Here is an 18,190-nt window from a genome sequence, read left to right as displayed (position 1 = left end):
TATCAGTTGCAATGTTAAATGTCGCGAGCAGTAACAGCAAGCTACAAGCAATAAAACAAAAATTGCTATAAACTGTTGTTTAAACTTTGTCTAGGAAATCGAACGCAGCAAAGTGAAATAGGACATGGACTTTCGCACAATCTGCAAAGAATTAATCCTAATTATTTAGTACAACTTAAGTTGCATACATACCGTTAGAAATACCTCCATGTTGGCGTCAAAGAAGTAGCCATCAATGATGCAGCCACGTTGAGCGCGCATCATCGAAATGCGCAGCGAGAGTCCAATAGCTGGACTAGTTGCAGCCGACTTATACCAAGGACAATCGTAGATGGCTTCAGCAAATCTAATGCTCTCCGTCTTGACCTGCTGCCCGCAATAGCAGTACATGCCCAGTTGAGATAGCACCGACATGGTGAACATCACATAGAACGGCATCTGAACCTGATTGAAGTTCATCGAGAGCGTATAGCCGATGACGCACAAGTGCAGCGAGGCTATGACCAGTTGCACACAGACCAAAGGACGAAAGCTGTGCTTCACAGCGGTGCTTATGTCCACCGTGTCCTTGTATAGCTGAAATACAACTCCAAGTCGAGTCTGCGTTTGCTGCAACGTAGTCGTGTTCAATTGCATATGATATTGCGCTACTTTGAACAAAGCCACCAGATTGTGCGTCAAGGACATGAAGAAGGCATCCATGCAAATGGTGCCAGAGATGACACCGAATATGGCTGCCACAGTGAATAGATAACTGAACAGTGCATTTTGCAAATGCTCATTGTTCCAGGGATAGCTAAAAGTAAGTAAATTTATATAAAATATATTATTCAGCTGCTCTGTTCGTATTTACACGCAGGGAAAACTATTTTGCGGCTGCAGTACGCCGCTGTTCAGATACATCATCATTGTTGTTATCAATGGCATTAAAGCTGACAAGGCGCCTGTGAGCAAGAAACTCCATTTATAACGCTGACTTATGCGCTGCTCTCGTTCATTTTCTTCATTTATAATGCGCGCTGGTATCCAATCGTCGCAAGCTTAAATAAAAACTGTTTAATTGTATTTGCTTATAAGCTTTATTTGTAATCAAACCTTGTGTAAGCATCGAACGAAAGCGCACAATAAGTCGTCTGTACTCCTTATGCTGCCAGATCATGAGCCCAAGCTTGAAAAGCGACAGCAAATCCAGCAATATAGAAGCTATAGCTTCTGTCATTCTATCCACTTTATCCACACTGCCAGCATTTACTATAATATACGCAACAATCATCGGTTGTACGCCGGCCAATGGTAACATGCACCAGAGCGTTTTCCAAGGATACTGCCAGCCCTGCTCGCCATCGGCTATATCAAAGCCCAAAAATCTAAAGTATGCGCCCTGCATCTTAAAAAAGTTTTTGCTCAACTTTGACATGCTCAGACTGCAGTAGAAACACAAATTGCTGATGTCCTCGCCAGAATTTGGCATTTATAGCCTGCTCGGCAGCACAGTGGTTAGCTATGAATATTCATATTATTGTTGCCACTGTTGTAGATGGTAGCACGGATTTCGCCAGCTTTTTGCACACTGTAAATTTAATGCTTAAATAAATGACCATTTGGCTAATTATAATCTAATTAGCCATGTGAACAGTCGGCACTGCAGGCACCTGTTCAAGCTAATTAGCTGCAAGACATTTTCTATTATCCTTGAAAAGTGTTAAAGCGAAAATGTTTCTGAAATTCGCCCATCGGCAATTTCCAAAACAAACATTTTCCAACCCAGTTTATCTTGTTGTCCAGTTTCTCCCGGAATGTGAAGAGCGATGGAAGACTTCTCCTTATTTTCCTGGAAAAGGATACTTTTAAGCCATTTGACGGTGAAAAATATCCTATTTGGAAATTTAGAGTGCTTGAAGAGCAAGAATTATTCAAATTAATTGATGAAGAAATTATAGAAGGTTAATCAAGTGACAAAATATCAATCATAAACTCTATAGTATGTTTACTTTTTCGAATGTTCTTTATTTACACGAACAAAATTTGGGAATTATTGAAAGTGATTCGGGTGTATTGGGAGTTTACCAATGACGACCCCAACCGCCGCGACCGCCCCAGCCGCCACCGCGATGACCCCAACTGCCGCCTCCACCGCGACCCCAACCGCCGCCGCCACCGCGATGACCCCAACCGGCGCCTCCACCGCGACCCCAACCGCGACCGCCCCATTGGCGAACATCACGATCACCCTCGTTGGCATGGCCATCTTGATCGGCGAATTCCCACAGGCTCACAGGCTCATCAGCGGACACTTCCTCCTCAGCCATTGCATAGGCCAGGCAGAGTAGACCGAAAAGTGCCAAAAGTGATAGACGCATCTTGATTTGGTTTGTTGTGTTTGAAGTTTGTTGTATTACTGATGATAATTGTGGAATTGCGGTGGCCTTTTATTTACAAGCCTTAGCCACAAAAATAACCGGATTACTGGACGTTCCTGTTCTCTTACGCATCAACTAATTCTAAGTGCTTGTCATTTAAAAGCCAATAATACATATGTAGATTAGACAGGGGTTTTTTTTTTGTTATTGTCAAATTAAGCCATGCTTTGTTACTTTCAAATTGTTTGTGTATGATCATGACACCTGTTGCTTACAGTTATGCGGTTATTATTGCTTTTTATGATTGCAGTTAAGTCGCATCTAAAAACGCTAATTGTGGGCAGCAGTCAATGTCAAGTTTTGTTTACTTTTCAGCTGATGAACAAAACACTAACAAGTCGGCCTTAATTTAAGGCTTAATTGCAAGGATATATGCAAAAGATTTAGCTTAAGTCGCTCACATTGCTAATTAATGTAAAAGTTTTTTTATTTGCAGCTTTCATACGATTTGAATTATTTAGTTTGTCTTGTTGACAGTTTAATCGCGTCAAAACTGTCGGGAGCACCAACAATTATAGCATACTAAAAATTATATGGCTTAACTAGTCATAAAAAACACTCATAACGTGTAAATTACATACTACATAGTAGTTAGTAAAATGATAAATCTGTTTAAGCCAGAATATTAAGTTTTTTCAAGCTTCAAAAGAATAGTCAGCGCTTAGCAATGTCAGTGATTCATACTATAAACCATTTTATATTCTTTATTAAAAAATTTAAAAATAAAAAATAGATTTTTATCTTCCATATTTGCCGTAGCGCCGACGGCCGTATCCACCTCTTCCATATCCTCCTCCGTAGCCTCCTCTTCCGTAACCTCCCCTTCCGTAGCCTCCTTTTGCAAAGCCTATTTTTGCATAGCCAACTTTTCCATAAAAGGCACGAGCATCTCGATCTCCAACATTTGCATGAGCTTTGCCCACATCGGCATCTTTTAGCAATGTTAACCTAACTTCATCTTGGTCATCTTTATCATTTGCCAAGCTCAGGACAACACAAAGCCCAAGCGCAGCTATGAGCAACAAAAGCCTCGAATGCATTTTAACAAGTAAAGTCTGATAGTTTAGTTACAACTGTAAATCCATTAGACAATGCAGGGGGCTTTTATTCAAAAGAAAATTAGAATGAGTGAATAATTTTTCCAAGACTCGTGGAATATAAATAAGCTCGTGTACATACATACATACATAGACAAAAATTAATTACCTGGGTATTTTTAATGTGTGGCATAAATTTATGTCAAGCTTAATATGTAATTCTCGGACAACATTCACGTATGACAGTAAAATTTCCAAAATTTGTTCACATTCTATTCTATTAATACGCACATCGTTTTACTGAAGACAATAGCAGGGCTTTTTCGCTTTGCCAATGTGCTTTGTCATGCTCATAGCATTTGTTTACTTGTTTACAAAATAAAAATTGTAGCTTTATATGCCCCAAATCACCGCCAAACACAATCGAATAGCCGCAACTAATTAAAAATATTGAATAATCAAAGCAGTTAACAAAAACATTTAATGACAAAAAGCATTGCAGGCACCTGTGCAAGCTTGTGACAATTTTATAATATATGCATTTAAAATGTGTTAAAGCGAAAGTGTATTTTAAATTTGCAAATTGACAGCTGAGCTACAAGCAACATCTTTTATATTTAAAAACCATGTTTAATTTTTCGAATGTTCTTTATTTACACAAACAAAATTTGACAATTGTTGAAAGTGGTTCAGATACACTGGGAGTTTACCAATGGCCACCCCAGCCTCCGCGATTTCCCCAACCACCATGACCCCATCCTCCACGACCGCCCCAACTTCCTCCATATCCCCAGCCGCCACCATGACCCCATCCTCCACCGCGTCCCCAGCTTCCTCCACGTCCCCAGCCGCCCAAATGACCGCCCCAGTGGCGAACATCACGATCTCCTTCGTTGGCATGACCTTGATTGGAGACTTCCAACAGGTTTACAGGCTCGTCAGCGGCAACTTCCTCTTCAGCCATTGCATAGGCCAGGCAGAGGAGACCGAATAGTGCCAAAAGTGATAGACGCATCTTGAAGATGTTTCGGATAAGATTTGGTTTGTTGTGTTTGAAGTTTGTTGTGTTACTGATGGCAATTGTGGAATTGCACTAGCCTTTTATTTTGAAGCCAAAGCCAAAAAAATAACAATAATAAAATCTAAAATGTATCACACACGCATATAATAATGTTATTATTCTAAACAAACTGAACTAAGTTCCTCGCCGGCAAGTTCATTGAACGTAAAAAACAAGTTGAATTTTTAATGCACATATCAAGTTTATTAGCAAAGAAAGATTATTGTTTGATGCAACCAGAATCAGATATTTAACAATTAAATTACTACGTCTTGAATTAATAAAAGCATGGACCAGTTTAAGCTAACGATTTATTTAGGTTATTTTTTATATTAAATAATATCAAGGCCAGATATAATCAAGGGTAATGCTACAACACTAAAAACTTTCCTTAGTTAAGTTCAGTTTGCTTAGAATAATAACATTATTATATGCGTGTGTGATACATTTTACATTTTATTTTTGTTATTTATTTTGTTGGTTGGTAAACTCCCAGTGTATCTGAACCACTTTCAACAATCGTCAAATTTTGTTTGTGTAAATAAATAAATACAAAATATAAAAGATGTCGATTGTAGCTCAGCTGTCATTTATTTATTAATTTATATTTTTATGTTATATTTTATATTAAAAAATATCAAGGCCAGATATAATCAAGGGCAATTAGGTATTTATGTATTTGGTGAAAGCTTGTTGTCAAATGCTACAACACTAAAAAAATTTCCTTTTTAACTTTAGAATTGTTATTATTGCGATATTCATTTGCATAAGTAATAAGTCAAGCGTTTAAACGACACTAAAATACGCAGTCTTAGAGTAACCGCTCACAATGAAATAATAAATATTTGCTTAACAATTTGTTAACCTCTAGTTCTCACATGCAAATTAGTTTTATGGGGAACTTTTTGTAATCATGCGTCAGAAGTTAGCAAACACCAATATTTGCTATAATGCACTTTTAAAAATCATACTATATTATAAAAAAAAATTTTTACTAGAAATATATCAAATTTAAAAATTGCGCGCATTACAACTTTTAAGCATGCTTGGAACTCTGATACAATATCATTTTAGATGATACTCGCTAGTTTCTAGCACTATTGTCATCTCGCTCGCACGATGCTGGATAACATGTGCTAAAATAACATCTGATTCACAACAGCAACAATGCCAACGCGCTCTTGTTTCACATTTGCTTAGTGTTATTTCTTATATTAATAAAAACAAATAACTTAAAATGTCGCATTTATCGCACATACTTCCACAGCCGCAGCCGCAGGCACAAGCGACAACTTCAGGCGCGTCTGCCGGCACTTCACGCACCATGTCGCTGATGGAGAAGCAAAAATACATAGAGGACTACGACTTTCCCTACTGCGATGAAAGCAGCAAATATGAAAAAGTGGCAAAAATAGGACAAGGCACATTTGGGTAAAGTTGTGCAACTAATTTTTACGCTTGTCAAGTATTGAATATTATTATTTTTAGCGAGGTATTCAAAGCACGTGAGAAGAAGAGCAACAAAAAATTTGTTGCTATGAAAAAGGTGCTCATGGACAATGAAAAGGAAGGCGTAAGTACTGTACACCGTAATTGTAATTGGTATACTCTAACTAAAGAACTTTTTCCACAGTTCCCAATAACAGCACTGCGAGAAATACGCATTTTGCAGCTTTTAAAACACGAGAATGTTGTAAATCTGATTGAAATCTGTCGCACAAAGGCCACTGTACATAATGGTTACAGATCAACATTTTATTTGGTATTTGATTTTTGCGAACATGATCTAGCCGGACTGCTCTCCAATATGAATGTAAAGTTCAGTCTAGGGGAGATCAAAAAAGTCATGCAGCAGCTGCTGAATGGACTCTACTATATACACAGCAACAAGGTGAAGAAATCATTAAGTTAGATGTTTAAACTCAGCTGAACTCTAACATTTCCACAGATCCTACATCGAGATATGAAAGCGGCAAATGTGCTGATAACCAAACATGGAATTTTAAAATTGGCAGATTTTGGCTTGGCTCGCGCTTTCAGTATTCCGAAAAACGATTCCAAAAACCGCTATACAAACCGTGTGGTTACGCTTTGGTATCGTCCCCCGGAGCTGCTGCTGGGTGATCGCAATTATGGTCCGCCTGTAGATATGTGGGGCGCTGGTTGTATAATGGCTGAGATGTGGACACGTTCTCCCATTATGCAAGGCAATACGGAGCAGCAACAGTTGACATTCATTTCACAGCTTTGCGGCTCCTTCACGCCGGACGTCTGGCCCGGCGTGGAGGAGCTGGAACTTTACAAGTCCATAGAGCTTCCCAAGAATCAGAAACGCCGCGTTAAAGAACGTCTACGTCCGTATGTAAAAGATCCTACAGGTTGCGATTTGTTGGACAAACTGCTTACGCTCGATCCGAAGAAGCGCATCGATGCGGACACTGCACTGAACCATGACTTTTTCTGGACGGATCCCATGCCAAGTGATTTGAGCAAGATGTTGTCACAGCATTTGCAGAGTATGTTTGAATACTTGGCACAGCCACGTCGCAGCAACCAGATGCGCAACTATCATCAGCAGCTAACCACGATGAACCAGAAGCCGCAGGATAACAGTATGATTGACAGAGTTTGGTAGATTTAGCCGTAAGTTAGTCCATAGATTAGGTATGAACCATATGATTAAAAACAATGGATATAAATTGTATACATATTGCCACATACAATGAATACCAACAAACTCAATATCAAGTAACATATATGAGAATATGACAAAGTGCATCTAAAGCCAATTAAATGTCATTTAAACGATAATTTAATATCTTTGGTTCTGACTTTGGCTTTAAGTTTTCTATTTCCAACCGAGTTAAAACAGCTTGCGTAGCTATTCTCGGGTCGCGTGGATGAAAACGCTTGATCACAGCAAATAAAATTTCTCCAACACAAACATGTCTCAATAAAAGCTATAACACTTGTTTAAACAATTGCTGCTCGCAATGGTTAAAGTTAATAAGATCTGATTTTGACATCCATAGTTCACAGAGTAGCTTATTAACACCTTTTGTTAGGTTACTAATGAACACAAATTTTTGCTCTTAATGTTCTTATATGCAAATGAGACGTTAGTCATTTAAGTATATAGCTGATAATTGTTTACAGAATTTATTTCACTTTTATATTTACACTTTATTAGGAATTTGTAATTTTATTTTAAGTCATGACTTGTAAGCTTTGTTGCTTTTACCACCAATAATTGTGATAGCTCCAAGGGCTATATGATCTATAATAGTATGGACGATAGCGTACACGATAGCCGCCGCCCCAGCCACCACCCCAGCCTCCATAGCCCCATCCACCCCACAAAAAGCGTGGATTACGCGTCAGTTTATCCTCATCCTGCTGCGCTCCCACATCCGCCATATCTAACAAGCTGGCAGGCGCTTCTGGGTTTGAACCTTGCTGCTCCTGTTCCTGCATCATTGTTGCTTGCGGCTCCGCTGCAGCTGGCCAGGCACAGGCAACACCAAAGATTGCTAACATCAACCAAATGCACAACCTCATCTTGAGCGTCTTACCTTGAGAATACTAAGTTACCAACTGACAACTGGCTGTGACTTTTATAGGCTCTAACTGCATAGAGTGCCTATTGCACTTTGTCTTTTGCTAATTAGCAATATTTACAAGCAAATGCATTTCACAATAGCTTTTTATTAGAATACTATTCTTGGTTTGATGCCCAGCGAAATACAGCACTGGGTTTTTTCTTTGAGCATTTGAAACGCGTATGTAAAACCTGCGTCAGACATTATGTTTACTTTGCACACTGGGACTTGAAATGCAAATAATGTCATGTGTGTGGTTGAATAAATAATTTTTTATAAATATAAGATTTAAGTGTTGTGATTCCCAGCTTGAAAATATTTTGAATTTTACGCTGACGAAATTTTTTGCGTAACATACTTTTAGGCTAATGTTAGTTAACGCTATGTTAATCATGAGGGCTCTGTTAGTTTTGCTTTGAAAAACGCCGCAACATTTCGTTTTAATTAGATACAATGTTTATTAAGAATTAGTTCAACAGCTCTTATAATTAACAAAAAATACTTTTAACCAGGGTGCATGCATTAGTTGTAATGCAAATTATCGACTGCTCGAGCCATAAAATACACATTTAATTCAAAGCTAGCCAAGCAAGCCTAGTAAGCTGCCAAGCGCTTGACTATTACCGCCAGCACCAGCAGCGCCAGCCGCTCCTCCCGCACCACCGTTGGCTAGTAATGGTCGCAGACTGCTGCCTAGAGCTTGACCCAGAAGCCCAGCCAGCTGCGCTGCTTGTTGTGTGTTCAGCTGGGAGCCGCCTGCGCCGCCAGCTGCAGCAGGTGAAATGCCAGGGCTGGGATTGGCGCTTTGAGAGCCATAATTATTGTAATTAGGCCTGTTGTTATTGTAGTTGTTGTTGTTAGGATACTGCACGGGTCGCTGATAATTGTTGTAATTGTTGTTGGGATACTGCACGGGTCGCTGGTAATTATTGTAGTTGGGATACTGCACCGGACGCTGATAGTTGTAGTAAGGCCTATAGTAGTTTTGGGGTCTGTAGTATGCCTGATTATAGCTGGGATAGCCCAAATAATTCAGTCCCAAGCCAGGATAAGCATAGCCATAAGCTGGCCTATAGACATTGCCATAGCTAGGATAATAGCCTGCACCGCCGCCGCCATAAAATTGATCCGACTGCGTGCCAGCAGCGGTTGCTGCTCCAGCACCAGCTCCAGTGCTTGCTGCCACCGGCACAACTGGATAATCAAACAAGCCACCACCGCCAACAGCACCCAACAATCCCAACGGATTAAGCAGTCCCAAAGTGCGTCCTTCTTCGCGTGCTGCTTTGGATTTACTCTGCGCTCCGGCAACTAATGCCAGGCTCAATAGAGCTAAACACAATTTAAGATACATGCCGTTACCTAAAATCCACAACTAAACACACGACACAGCAACTGCCAACTAAACTAAGTCTTATAAGCCACGCCAAAAACTTGGCCAAAAATCTGTTCTTGAAAATTTCAAAACTTGCAGACCTTCAAACCCAAATACAAAACGGAAACATCGTCGACATCGTCATCGTCATCAACTGGTTCTGGTTCCATGCTTTCACGCAACTTGAAGACGACAGACGCCAACGCCTACAACACATTAGCGCTTTGACATTGACCTTGCGCAATATTTTGGCAAATATTGACCAAAACTGGTCAAAAGCAGCAACCGAAAAACTGTTTCACACCGTTAACATTTCCGCGGGTTTTTTCTAACACAACAGATGGCCTATTCTTTGTGCAGATTTTTATAGGCAATTGAAGATTATGGTATTCATTAAGCTTTAAAAAATCTGAATGACAATTTTAATTAGAAATCAATATGCAAGCAGCGCTTGCCAAAACAGTTGTGGCCTTTGATTCATTCAATATTTAAAAGCTTTTAAATTAACAATTATATTACTTGAATGCATGCATTAATCTAAGCAAACAATAAAATTTAAAAAAAAAACATTTATTCAGTGTTTTTAGTAAGCGACTTTTATTTATTAATTAAATAAGCACGTAATCCATCAATTGATGTTACTCAAGCAACGCCTTATAAAATGCAACTATTTTGCAACCGGTTTTGTTTCATTAAGTATTTCTTTACGATTTGTTTATGCCATATTTCCGACGTCAGCAATTCATATTAATTTTTCCATGTAAATATTAAGCTGCACTCGAACAAAAAACTTAGTTAATGTTTTGTTGACCACAAAGCGCAGACAGCTAATTATGCAAATTATGTTTATACTAAGTGGTAAACAAAATAACCCAAAATAAAAGAATAGCAACTGAAACTGCGCAGCCACTTGAAGAGGTCAGTGAACACGGCTTTATAACAAGTTTTGCTGTAGACCAAGCAAGATATACCCTCTAAAAAATTACGCATACGCCAGATACTCTTAGGCAGCAGCTAATGCTTTTTAGCAAAAACATGCAGGGTGCTCAAAGGTAAGTCCCCAAAACTAATTGAAGGGGGCCCGTTTCCAGCCGAATACACAAAGAAATAAAACTGTGTGAGAAGTCTCGAACCTGTCTCGTATGTTTTTTGCTGACTGTCTTGATTATTCAATAAGTGATGTAGGTTTTTGACTCTGGGCCAAATTAATAGATGTAGCTTAAAGGCAATTGAGCGGCACTGAAGGGGGAGGCAGCTAGACAAAACACCCGCAAGCGTTTGGGAATTTTACTGAAGCGCACTTGTGAACTCATCGCATAATAAATAGTAAAAAAAATAATGATAGCTAGCAGACAATTAATGGTTCTATTCAAAGGATGAGAGCCAATCAGAGGCACATGATGCTCAGTTCAGAGGGGACATCCCCTGAGAGACAAGCAACTATAAAAGGGCAAAGATTTTAATGTTCTGAAGATAGTCACAATTCACTAACAAAAGATGAAACAATTTCTGCTGCTTACACTACTCGCCTGCTTGGCCTTTGCCTACGTCTGTGCGCATCCATTGGAGTCAGATGCACAGCAACTAACGCTGCAGGATGTGGATGCACAGCCAGTGAATGATGCGGATGGCTCAAGAGTAGCGCGCTTCTTTGGCGGCGGCGGCTTCTGCTGTGGCAGACGAGGATTCGGCGGTGGACGAGGCGGGGGCTATATATGCCAAACGCAGGCGGCTATGGTAGGTTTAGGAGGTCGCTAGGAGGGAGGTTATGGGGGCATACTGAATCAGATTCAGCAATCTGCCATCACGGCAGCCAGCTGCGGGTTTGGCAAAAATAAAATAATTATTAACATAAATCAAACAGATAGTTGGAAGAATTCAAGACAACAAAAACAAATTAACAACGTCAGACTGAACATAGCCGTCAAATTTCTAACGACAATTTATGGAATAGTTTATGTCAAATACTCAAAGACTCTACAAACACAGCGTCAAAAACAATTGCTAATAAATTACACTTGAGCGTCACAGTTAAGAGCATCTGAGATTATATTATTATTATAAACGCCAAAGACCTACCGTATAAAAACTTTACAAACAAAAATATTCCTGCCTATATATTAGTACTATTAATTTCGGCAGCAAAAATATTCCATTTTATTTATTTTATTTTCGTTTTTGACTGCTAAAAACGTGTTTAAAAGTTTAACTAAATCATTAAGGCGAAATGTATGCCAAAATACAATTTATGACAATAAATGCATTGTGAGAACTTTTTTCGAAAGCACTGTTAAGTCAACAATAATAACGACAGCAAATAAACAAATTATGCACTTAATAACAAACCACAAATTGACTAAATTTATTACTTGGAAAATACTTATAAAATAAAAAGTATAATCATTTTATTTTTAAATAAAGTAGATTCTAAAGCCATTAGACAAATTTAAAGCTATCAGCCTAAAGTCTCTGATTGTGAGTATAAACCTTTTAGGGTTCAATGACGCAACTGCTGGTTAATCATGCGATCCACTGTTGGCCTAATGATGAGCACAAACAACAAATTGTTGGTATTTATAATGTTTACACAAAGACGTGTTAATTGCAGCGTACATAGAGTCTCTGATCAGCCATGAATTAAACGCATATATATTAGGCTCACTTAGAGTAAAGAGCACACAGCTCCAAAGTAGTTCAAAAGCAGAACATCAATACGTGAAACTAAAAGTGAAATTGAAAATTATAAAAATATGCAGTTGCCTTACGCGTTTATTTTCGGACTCTTGCTGTTGGTTTTGGGCCAAGCTGCTCCTGTGGATAAGCAAATCATCAGCTCGCAAGTGGACATCAGTGGAGAGCCAGTGCGTCAGAAGCGTCAAGCCTATGACAACGATAATTACATCTGCTACCCAAGCAGCGTGGTCTACGGCTACTATGGCTATCCCAGCGAGGTGGATACAAATCGTCGCTCGTTTAATACACGTCGTCGTTCCGCAGATGATATTATCAGATCAAACGAATATTTTGATAAAATTAATAATTTTTAATTTGTTTGCATTGCCAGCAACAACAATGAACAAGACTGATAAGAATTATTTATTTATTATTTATCATATTGTATTGTAGCTAAGTTTATTTATATATAACTTAAATAAAATTTGTATAAATTAAATTAAAACAAGTTTTTTATTTACATTTTTATGACAACGACCCTCAAAAATATTTGGAGCAAACATTTAAAAGCAAAAGTAAGGCAATTATATGAATACAATTAAATGCAAGATGCTAACATTGATTGCATTTTTAATAATTTAAGACTCGCTATTTGATAGCTCAGCAGCAGTTTGCTTATAAGCAATATAGTGGCATTATTTATTATTATTATTCTGGCAACTAATTCATTGCATGTTTAGTCGCCAACAGTCGATGCAATACTGACGTGCTAATGTCCTAGCTTACTACCTTAGCTCTTCCACACATGCAAGCAGTTTGTGCTCAGAGTCTTTCGTTTGTAAGCGCCGAGTGTTGCTGCAGCTGAGCGAGAGCGTCGCCGATTTGTTGCTGAGAGAGTGCTCAATGTGCGTCGTACGATGACTGCAGCTAGAGACTGAGCATGAGAAGCAGACGGACATCAGGCTTAGCAAAAAAAATACGTGATTAAGCATAATGGTCACAACATTGACGTTACGTGACAACGAGCATGTTTCTATTTTAAGAGTAACAAAATTGTAGATCGAACAATGTATTAAATGGGAGCACACATATGTTTGTAAAACAACGCAATAATATGAGTTTTGTTTTAACATTAGCCAGGAACCAATGAACGTATATATAACTTGGTCATTTGTCGGACGCTTTTTATGAATAATGGTATAAGCCATTAATTAATTTGAAAACATTTTTGGAATTTAGTAAGCTAGTGTTATAGAATCCAATGACGACAAACAAAAACCAGACTTGCTGCTCTTCACCCAAGTTATCCAGTTTAAAAATGTAAGTTGCTATCGAGCTGATAATTAATTTTAATATAAGGATGCAAAACTTTCCACAAGATTTTGCCTACAAGTTTTGTTTTGAAATATAAATTATATACATTACTCTTCGTACCAAGCACTCAGGCTTACCACGATGTACGCAATGTAAGCTGCAGAAATGACTTTGACATACATACAATTGTAGCTAGGGTTTGTTAATTAAATCATTGTTTCATCACCAATTTACTTGGAAGCACTAGAGCTGATGTATGAGATTGATAAGTGCTTAGCATTTTTATTATCATAAGCTCATAAAAAATATATTTAGCTCTAAATGAAACTGAAACCTTGATACATCAACTGTGTGTGTCGGGTGCAAATTAGCCTAATGTTTCTATATAAAAACAAAACTGAGTGACGGGTGCAAATTAGTTAAAATATAGATCTGCTGTAATAATAATTAGCGCACTTTGTTTTCACGTATAAAACTCAAACCTACATCAACCAAAGTTACACTAAAATTGTTAGCTGCAACAGAGCAACATCTACAACTCGAAAATTACAAACGGATTAAACATGAAATACAGCTGCATCATTATCTTGGGCCTCATGCTTTTGGCCAACTATTGTTTAGCTCAATCGGCAGCCAACACGCAGGGAATCAGATCGGCTGTTGATCTTACCGGGCAGCCCGTGCCTGCAGCTCGCGCCAGCGATAGCAGCAACGATAAATATATTTGCTATCCAAGCAGCGTTGTCTACAACTATCATGCGCAAAATACTGGCACAGGTCGACGACAGTTTGACACACGAGCAGGTGCAGCAGTTGCACCCACAAGACGTCGCTTCATCTATCATGCCGATGATTACTAATACGTGTACTTTAATGTTATTAATTAAGACTGATTGTTATTATGAGTAATAAAGCTTGCCGTTTTTTATATTTGATTTGTTATTTCTTACTCTAATAACTCTGACTAACTCTTCTCTAGAGTTAGATATTGCTGCCATTTAACTTACCACTGGAATGTCGAGCCAAAAGAGCAACAATCGATGTGTATTGTATAAAAAGCAAGTTACACGCCTCATTGATTTGCTATTATAGCACTTGCAAAGTCTACTTAACACTTCAGCTTTGATTTGTGATTAAATCAGTTTTCTGAGAAAGCTACAATGACTGATGAAACTTTGCACCTTTTGTTGAGCAAGTGGAGTTCAATGAATCATCTTGGGGGCAACCACAAATTATTACTCCCCCCCCGACAGCAAGCAATCAATATTGACGTCACAGCTTAGGTCGGAAGCGTTGCGGTGTTGTGCACATATATAAGCAAGTGTTAATTAAAGCGAAAGATGCTCAACAAATTAAATTAGTGCACTAAAAATAGCTTAGTTTTAGCTGACTTAAAACACCTGGGGTAGTGTGAAATTTTTAAGGCGAATTCACATGGTATAAATATAAATGCGACTTGAGGCAAGGGCACATAAACTCAAAGAACTTCAACAAGAGAGCATTGAACAGTGAAAGTGAACAAATATGCAGCACTCGTATACAATTATTTTCGGCCTAGTGCTGCTGGCTTTGTGCCTTTGCCAAGGAGCACCCGTGGAGCAGCGCATCGTCAAGTCAGATGTGGATATAAGCGGCGAGCCTGTGCGACCGAAGCGTGCCAGTGCGGATAAGGATAGTTACATCTGCTATCCCAGCAGCGTTGTCTATAGCTATCACAAGGCTGTCGGTAGTCGTCGCAACTTCGATATGAAGCCATCAGTCTATCCAACTCGTCGTCGTTATATTTATCACGCTGATGATTATTAGGCAGCCAGAGCAACTTTTTTTGTTGCCAAGACGAGACTGAAATTTAAATTGTGATTTTGTTTTAGAAATAAGAAATATATTTATTCGTTCAATATTAAGCTTGTGTACGTTATTAATGCAAAGGAAATTTTTATGTTTATCACTTAGCCTGTTTAGCAGGTTTTGTCTGCAAAGTTTTCAATTAACAATAAGCCAGCGTCTAAATCTGGAACTTGTAAATTATAAATATTAGAGGCAAATTTAGATGCTCAATCTAGTTATGGCCGCTTGACAGCTTAACTACTTTTATCCAGCTTATCGTAGTGCCTAAGAGTATGCCACAATAAAATAGAAGTTAAGCTTGCAAAAAGCTTTGGCTTAAGTAGGCCTAAGCTGGCTTAGCGACAGCAGCTTTTTGGCAGAGAATATAAACAATTCGTTAGTTTATTGTTAACACCTTTTGTTATGTGTTTTCTGTTATTATTTAACCTACCGCAATGTTTGCAAATCGCGCCGTAAATGCTAAGCACATCTGCAAATTGACTTAGCTTGGGTTAGAATAAGTAAAGCTTAAAATGGGTTTATGATTAACAATATTTATTGATAACAAGTTCCAAGCTAGCAACTACAAATTCTTTAAATTTAGAAAAGAACAACAAACAATCTTTTGTGCTATGATAGTTGCCAAGTTGATAATTTTGCTTGTGCTTTGCTTGAAGCCAAAAACAATCTTAATACGGATATTCTTCAGTTATGTCATAGTCCACACATTTAGTTCTTTGGCTTGTCTTTAGCATACGCGCCAGCGACACACCCCCTGAGGATATATTTACACTTAACAAGTTTACTATTTAGACAAATCTTTAGCAAGATAAAGTCAAAAATATGGATTAATTTTTAGTTAATTTGATTAAAAGCTGTTAATTGTGTAGGCAAACGAATCCTAAAAAAGGGGCACAAACTTTTCTAATAATAAAAACATGCTCCAAGACCAATGACGACAATGCAAAACCTGTAAAATTTAATTTAATTAATTAAAACATCCGGTGAACGCCCATTGAAACTAGTTAAGTGAAGACGAGCCGCAGTTGTTAATCAGGGATAATATAATTAATTAAACTAAATAAGTAAATAAAATATGCATGTAAATATAAATTGTGTAAATCGTAGCTGTTGGTAACTGGCACCAAAGCAGCTACTGAATTGCAGTTTATGCTTAGCGTAAATATTTTGAACTCAACGCGGAAGTAGTTGACCATGTTTGCAACTAGACAAAGTGATTCACTTGTAATATTTATGGCTAACATGTCTAAGCTTGTAAATAAACAATTAACGCGCATTGTTTCTAATGCGAAATTTAACAAGTCGCATTTAACTTGAACTGCAGCGCGAAAAGCGAGCGCTGCTTAAAATAAAATAAAATATAAGCTGCATCTATTAATAAAAATCATTTCACTTGAGTCAGTCAACTCCCGCTTTATTAACAGCTTAAAGAACTGACGTCACAACCCTTTGACGGAAATGCTATGCGCTTCAGCTAGTGTGTTAATTAAATTAAAAACTTTTGTGTTTTAGTGTCGCAATATTGGCTGGAACCTGTCTGCCAAAACAATTAGCGCAAGCCATGAAATATTCCAAACAAGCTACACATATAAAAACAAACTCAACGGGGCGCCTAAGGCACAGAACCATAAGCAACTGCAATAGCACAACATCTACGGCCAACTGAAAGTGAAATCGGCAAGCTGCACATTTTAGCAACCATTTGATTTTCATAGCCTTGTGTGTGTCGAGCGCAAAAACTGTTGGAAAATTTTCAAACCGCAATCGTGTCGTGTGCAAATTAATATAAATATATAAAGGCTCGTTCCAATACACAGCAAGCAACTTAAATATGCAAAATAAAATTATCTGCTCTCTGCTGCTGCTGCTGCTGCTAGCTTTTTTCCACTGCCAAGCAGCTCCTGCGGATAGTTCTATAATCAATTCGCTGGTGGACATAAGTGGCGAGCCAGTGCGTCAGCAACGTGTGCAGGCCAATGACTACTTCATCTGTTATCCCAGCAGCGTGGTCTATAGTTATCACAATGAACTGGCAGCAAATCGTCGCTCTGGCTCCAACGCACGACAACCCGCAGCTGTTTATGATTTTGATGCAGCCAAGGATCGCGCTGATCGAAAACGTGCAGAGCTAGAGGCTAAATTTTATTATCCTTAAGCAATCGTTTGATAGAAACAAACACAAAATACAAAAAGAATTTAAGGCTATGCCTGCTCTAGTAAACTAAGCAATATTTATTAATTAGTCATCTAACTAGTATAAGAAATTTTTATAAAATAAATTTATGTTATGAAAAAAATCAAAACTATTCATTTTAAAAATATTTATAAGCAGATTTCTAAAAGGGTGTGTATGACTTATACATTTTTATTACTTCTTTTTACAACTTAATGCCATTAGAAGTTTTGCTAAACAAAGCTAACAATTGTTTACATTTATGCAAATTCATAGTAGGCCGCAGCTTAACTATTTCGCCATAAAACTTAATCAAAATTCACACTTTGTTAGAAACTGTGCAGGCGATAGTCGTAAGAAACCTGCGGCATACTTTCAGGCGCCACTGACAATAAACAGCACGTTCGTTGCCTAAGTCTTTTATATACAATGCAAACAACACATGCCGTCCACTTAGTTTCGCATTTCACTTTGTCCAACCGCCAGACAACAACAACAGCAACAACAACAACAACAAGAGCAATAGTTGGCAACAATTTTCAGCTCGAGCGCAGATTTTTGAGGCACTGCGACAATTAGCACCTTATTTGCGCTTAGCATTAGGCAGAATGTGTGAATTGTTTATAAAGAGATTACAAAACGCAGATCTTTTTGTTGTTGCTGTGCGTGGGGAGCATCATAAAAAAAAGAA

At 38.2% G+C, this 18,190-nt stretch overlaps 7 protein-coding genes across 8 annotated transcripts; 3 read left to right on the top strand and 4 right to left on the bottom strand.

The window, feature by feature from the left end:
- Positions 1–26: 26 nt before the first annotated feature.
- Positions 27–1,471, bottom strand: LOC108594772 (putative odorant receptor 98b). Its single transcript, XM_017979911.2, has 4 exons — positions 1,096–1,471; positions 854–1,040; positions 193–796; positions 27–141 (listed from the first exon to the last, which is right to left on the bottom strand). Exons 1-4 carry the CDS (start codon positions 1,469–1,471, stop codon positions 91–93), a joined length of 1,218 nt encoding a protein of 405 aa, XP_017835400.2. The 3' UTR covers positions 27–90.
- Positions 1,472–1,986: 515 nt separating this feature from the next.
- Positions 1,987–2,415, bottom strand: LOC108596876 (protein FAM98B-like). Its single transcript, XM_017983054.1, has one exon. It carries the CDS (start codon positions 2,358–2,360, stop codon positions 2,064–2,066), a length of 297 nt encoding a protein of 98 aa, XP_017838543.1. The 5' UTR covers positions 2,361–2,415; the 3' UTR covers positions 1,987–2,063.
- Positions 2,416–4,086: 1,671 nt separating this feature from the next.
- On the bottom strand, positions 4,087–4,545 carry LOC108596875 (neuropeptide-like protein 32). The gene has a single exon (XM_017983053.1). The coding sequence runs from the start codon at positions 4,470–4,472 to the stop codon at positions 4,164–4,166; it is 309 nt and encodes a 102-aa protein (XP_017838542.1). The 5' UTR covers positions 4,473–4,545; the 3' UTR covers positions 4,087–4,163.
- Positions 4,546–5,168: 623 nt separating this feature from the next.
- LOC108596871 (cyclin-dependent kinase 9) lies at positions 5,169–7,464 on the top strand. 2 transcript variants are annotated; one of them, XM_017983049.1, is made up of 5 exons: positions 5,169–5,184; positions 5,785–5,948; positions 6,006–6,090; positions 6,151–6,408; positions 6,466–7,464. In XM_017983049.1, exons 2-5 carry the CDS (start codon positions 5,842–5,844, stop codon positions 7,150–7,152), a joined length of 1,137 nt encoding a protein of 378 aa, XP_017838538.1. In that variant the 5' UTR covers positions 5,169–5,184; positions 5,785–5,841; the 3' UTR covers positions 7,153–7,464. The 2 variants fall into 2 exon arrangements, with proteins under 2 accessions (XP_017838538.1, XP_017838537.1); XM_017983048.1 differs by lacking the exon at positions 5,169–5,184 and having other exon boundaries at positions 5,686–5,948.
- A 1,232-nt stretch (positions 7,465–8,696) lies between these two features.
- Positions 8,697–9,470, bottom strand: LOC108594771 (staphylococcal secretory antigen ssaA2). The gene has a single exon (XM_033293296.1). It carries the CDS (start codon positions 9,468–9,470, stop codon positions 8,697–8,699), a length of 774 nt encoding a protein of 257 aa, XP_033149187.1.
- Positions 9,471–14,969: 5,499 nt separating this feature from the next.
- LOC108596878 (maker73) lies at positions 14,970–15,313 on the top strand. The gene has a single exon (XM_017983055.1). It carries the CDS (start codon positions 15,003–15,005, stop codon positions 15,282–15,284), a length of 282 nt encoding a protein of 93 aa, XP_017838544.1. The 5' UTR covers positions 14,970–15,002; the 3' UTR covers positions 15,285–15,313.
- A 1,649-nt stretch (positions 15,314–16,962) lies between these two features.
- LOC108596874 lies at positions 16,963–17,581 on the top strand. The gene has a single exon (XM_017983052.1). The coding sequence runs from the start codon at positions 17,158–17,160 to the stop codon at positions 17,479–17,481; it is 324 nt and encodes a 107-aa protein (XP_017838541.1). The 5' UTR covers positions 16,963–17,157; the 3' UTR covers positions 17,482–17,581.
- Positions 17,582–18,190: the final 609 nt, after the last annotated feature.

Source organism: Drosophila busckii, chromosome 2R (assembly GCF_011750605.1).
Source record: "Drosophila busckii strain San Diego stock center, stock number 13000-0081.31 chromosome 2R, ASM1175060v1, whole genome shotgun sequence".
Lineage (NCBI taxonomy): Eukaryota > Metazoa > Arthropoda > Insecta > Diptera > Drosophilidae > Drosophila > Drosophila busckii.
The sequence above is the reverse complement of the archived record's forward strand: the minus strand, read 5'-3'. Positions and strand labels throughout refer to the sequence as shown.